This window comes from Myotis yumanensis, unplaced genomic scaffold (genome assembly GCF_028538775.1).
Source record: "Myotis yumanensis isolate MYYU_CA2020_CCGP unplaced genomic scaffold, mMyoYum1.0.hap1 SCAF_8, whole genome shotgun sequence".
In the NCBI taxonomy this organism is placed as follows: domain Eukaryota; kingdom Metazoa; phylum Chordata; class Mammalia; order Chiroptera; family Vespertilionidae; genus Myotis; species Myotis yumanensis.
Window position 1 is genome coordinate 76,873,894 of NW_027223759.1, and position 4,623 is coordinate 76,878,516.

At 46.5% G+C, this 4,623-nt stretch overlaps 1 protein-coding gene across 1 annotated transcript; it reads right to left on the reverse strand.

Annotated features, from left to right (window-relative positions):
- Positions 1–485: 485 nt before the first annotated feature.
- LOC139015719 (tripartite motif-containing protein 75-like) lies at positions 486–1,892 on the reverse strand. Its single transcript, XM_070423468.1, is given in 1 exon segment — positions 486–1,892. A coding segment is annotated over 1 exon segment (1,407 nt).
- Positions 1,893–4,623: the final 2,731 nt, after the last annotated feature.

The window sequence follows — 4,623 nt, forward strand, 5'->3', positions numbered from 1 at the left end:
GTGCCCCACCTCTGTTGACCCCCAAGTTGTCTCCTGATGGCCCCTCTGCGACTGTGCCTGTCTTAGGTTGTTCCTTCCCTGAGGAGTCTTACCTTTCTCTGGCTAACCAGCCATCCTCTGGGGCAAAGCAGGGTGATGTGAGGTGTGTGAATGAGGGAGGGGCAGTGCCCCCCTGCAAGAGGTTCAGCTGGTGTAGCTCAATGGATAGAGCTTCATCCTGTGGACTAAAGGATTCTGGGTTCAATTCAGTTAAAAGCACATGCCTCAGGTTGGGAGCTGGATCCAGAGTAGAGAGTGTGCAGGAGGCAGCCAATCAATGATTCTCTCTCATCATTGATGTTTCTATCCCTCTCTCTCTTCCTTCCCTCTGACATCTATAAAATATATTAAAAAATAAAGTAACAATAAAATTATAATTTAAAAAATTCTACCTACTGCCTAGAAGTCACAGGAAGAAAATGAACCAAAGTAACAGTTCATCCTTCCTAATCTTTTAAAGCACGGATGGTAAGAGGTTTGGGATCACATCCGACATAGAAGTAAGGCTTTAGCACCTCAGAAAATGTATCCCTGAAAGAATGGATGTGAGACATGTCATTCAAACTGTAAAAGGAAACATGACCCATCTCATAGTCCAGGTAGATGCCAATCCCTCTGGGCATTTCCTGCAGCACAAGGGTGACAGGAACAGGCCCTCGAGCCACATAGTCACCATCCTGCAGCTGAATCGTCCAACATCTGTTCTCCTGTCTGAGCAGGGGCTGCTTTCTCTCCTTGGAAAGGGAGTCTGTACAGACCCCCACGGCCCACTCAGGCTTGTCATCCACCTGGACCTCCCAGTAATGTCGGCCACAGTCAAACCCTTCAGAACCCAAGACAACTGTGTCGTCTGCAAATCCCTTTGGATTCCAATGAACTCCTTGCTTTTTCCTCACAAATGTCACAGACTTTTTATCCTCAGACACAAGCAGATTAGGATGTGCAGTTTTGGGATCCAGAGTAACTTCTTCTCTAAATGTCTGCATGATTTGCAGCAGGGCCGAACACTGTGGAGGAAGACTGAATTCTTCTCTCTTATACTTGACGCAATAGACATCTGGAGGTTCTAGGTTATCACAACGATGGAGGACACCCTTGATACTCATCAGCAATTTCACATCTGACACCACACTCGTCTCTGCCATCTCCTTTCGTAGAACTCTAAGTTTGGAAATGTGGTCTGAAAATGCAGCTTTGTTTGCAGTGAGATTCCGTAGAATGTGCTTCTCTTGTGCAGCTAGCCTTGAGTGAACTGCCGCTTGCTCACACTCTATGGATGCTATCACACTCTCATATTCAGAGGCTAACTTCGCTCTCCGCTTTTCCACCTTTTCTCTCAGTTCTGATCGTTGCCTGTCTTGAGTGGCTAATAGTTTCTGAAGGTCTGCCAGCTGCTTCTTCAGGGGCTCAATGTAACTTCTGAGCTTTTGCCTGTGATGAGAGGCAGCCTCCTCCACGGGCCTCACATGGTGGCCCTGGTGGTCAGGGGGCTGAGTGCACAGGGGACACAACAACTTTAGGTCCTCCTCACAGAAGAGGGTCAGGGCCTGGTTGTGCTTCTCACACAAGTGCCTCTCTTCCTGCTGCTTCACCTTGGCCCCTGTGATCTGGAGGAGCTTGACCATGTCGACCATCCTTCCCAGCTGGGTGTTGCTCCACAGGTGCCTCTCTTTGCATGGGTGATGGCACACAGGGCAAGGGAACCTGTCCTGCACATCAGCCCAGGACCTCTCGATTCAGGAACGACAGAAGTTGTGCCCACACTCGATGGTGACAGGGTCTTTCAGGTTATCCAGGCAGATGGGACAGTTGATTTCGGTCTGGAGTTTTGCCACAGCTCCTTCACCTGCCATTTCTCTTTGTCAATTAAGGTCAGCCCCTGGTGTCCTGTGAGGTCCTTAGCTACAGAGGTAGGTGCCTAGAGGAGCTCCACTGCCCACCTGCAGCCAATCAATGTAGCTGGAGGACTACTGTCCTTGGCAGCTCAGATGTTGGGGTCCAACCCCAGCAGGTCCAGGGGTCCCCAAAGGTGTGGACGGAGTAGGCGAAGAAGGAATGACACGGAGACAGCGTTCAGTTGATCAGCAGCCTAGCCAGGATCTCTAGCCAGGATCTCTAGCCAGGATGTCCAGCCAAGTTCTGTGTTTTATTGTCTTGTTACATCTGTATTTATACCAGTTGATTTTAATCCTGTCAATTTCTATTCCAAAGGTTAGGGCGTTTCTTATCTCCATTCCAGGGAGTAAAGATTATGTAGCTTAAGGGTGATTATTCATAGTTAAAGTGATTAACTACCCGCCTGGCATTTAGTTAAGGGGTTTTATTCCCTCCCCAACTTCAGGGAAAAATCCCTACCTGGGGAAACAACCTTTCTTGGAGAGGTGACCTTGGTTAAAACACATAGCGCCAAGAAGTTGAGCAAACATATTAAGAACAGTATGCCATATACACCAGGTCCCTTGAAACATATGCTGTGCAGATGTTTTTTTCCTGCAGCAACTGTGTCAAGCAGCAAGGATGGACCGGCTTCCGGCACTAAAGGAACAACGAAACTGTCATTCTCCAGAACATTTCCTCAGACCATTGAATTCTTGCTTCTGGTCATGTTCTGAAAAATTTGGCTGAAATAAACTCATAACATTTTCTATACGTTTTGTCAATAAGTATTAATAAGACAGGGAAACTGAAGCACTTGTTTTTGGGAAATGTGTGCTTCTTCCTCTTTTGTCCTGCTTGCTAATTTTACTAAATTACAGAGTTTACTCAAACATATGAGGCACTGGTGTTTTCTTTATCGATTTGGCATGTAGTTGGTAGGCTCTGTTGCCTCATGGGCCTGGAGGCCAGTGAAGAGGATGGCACCAGGAAGGTCCAGGGCAGGCAGCAAGGCCTCCACGTCTCACTCAGAGTTCCTGCTCATGAATTCCCTTTGCTGTCTGGGATCAACACAGCTGTCTGAGCTGCCTCAGTAAGTTTCAGTTTGGAAGACCTTGTCAGTTTCAATTTCAGGCCATAGACTGAGGCTGCCATTATCTTTCTATTCTTTGTGTCACCTGTTTCTACCCTTAATATCTTTTCTATAAGACCCCGGTGATATTGTGATTTATAAGATATTTTAATAATGGACATCCACATAAGTGTATTCATTCATTCATTCATTCATTCATTCAAAGTTCCTGGCTCATTGCTCTCCAAACCCTTGGAATTTCCTAAGTGTTGAGAATGGTAAAGGTGCCTTTTGTTATGCTAATGAGGTGACTTTGGGGTCCTACCCAAGGGTGGGTGCTGGTTGTCAGAAGAACCAATCACTTGAGTAGAGGGTTGGAACTTTTAGTCCCCTCCCCCAGGTGGGGGTGGGGTGGGGAAGAGGGGGGGCCAGAGGTTAAATCAATTGCCAATGATCAATGGCTTAGTCATTCATGACTATGGAATAAAGCCTCTATAGAAACCCAAGAGGATGAGGTTTGGTGAGCTTCCAGGTTGGTGAATGTGTGGCGACGCACAATAGTGTGCCTGGAAGCTCTGTACCCTTTCCCCGTACCTTGCCCTATACATCTCTTCCACCTGGCTATTCCTGAGTTATTCTTTTACAATAAGTAATATGTTTCTCTGAGTTCTGTGAGCCACTCTAGCTAATTAATAGAACCCAAGGAGGGGGTTGTGGGAACCTCTAATTTACAGCCAGTTGCTTAGAAGCACAGATGAAAATCCGCCGCGCTTGCAGTTACCATCTGAAGTGTGTGTGTGTGTGTGTGTGTGTGTGTGTGTGTAGGGTGGAGTAAGGTGGGGTGGAGATTGGAGGGTGAGGGGTAGTTTCCCCTGGAATCTGATGCTATCTCTGGGTCACTAGTGTCAAAAGTGAGTTGAATTCTTGGATGCCCTGCTGGTGTTCTAGAATAGTTTCTTGGTGTGGGAAGATTCCCACTGGGATTTGGGTCTCAGAACATCAATTCAGTGGGTATCAGTGAAGTGGGATTTGCTTGAAAGCCCTGGCTCACAGAAACATGTGGTTTTTTAAGAGAAAGGATAAAGGCACTCCAAGGGGGTCTGGGAACCCAAAGGTCCATGACCCACTGTGGGTTCTTGGTTTCACACAGGAAGGAATTCAAAAACGAGCCAGCATAGAGTTTAAAGTGTGAGTTTTTTAGTGAAGCAGTGAGACAGAGAATGGGCTACTCCACAGACAGAGCATCCTCCTACCCTGTAGCAAAATTTGCTTCCCTTGTTGAGGTTCATTTTATCAGGGGGTATGGTATTCAGTGAGAGGAAGAAATATTCAGGATTTTCCCAGGAAGTGGGTGGAGACTTCCTAGAGAAGCTCTGTTTGCCATTTTGTATCCTTATCTAGGCTTTCCATTTCCAGTTGGTGGTTCAGGGTGTTTTGTTTAGCATGCTGATGCATTACAATGAGCCTGTAATGAGGGTGGGGTTACTGTTAGGTGTAATCAGTTGCCATGTTAGATTCAGCTGGTCTCTGCTACTTTTTTTAAAAAATATATTTTTATTGATTTCAGAGAGGGAGATACAGAAACATCAAAGACAAGAGGGAATCATTGATTGGCCACCTTCTGCACGTTGGACTGG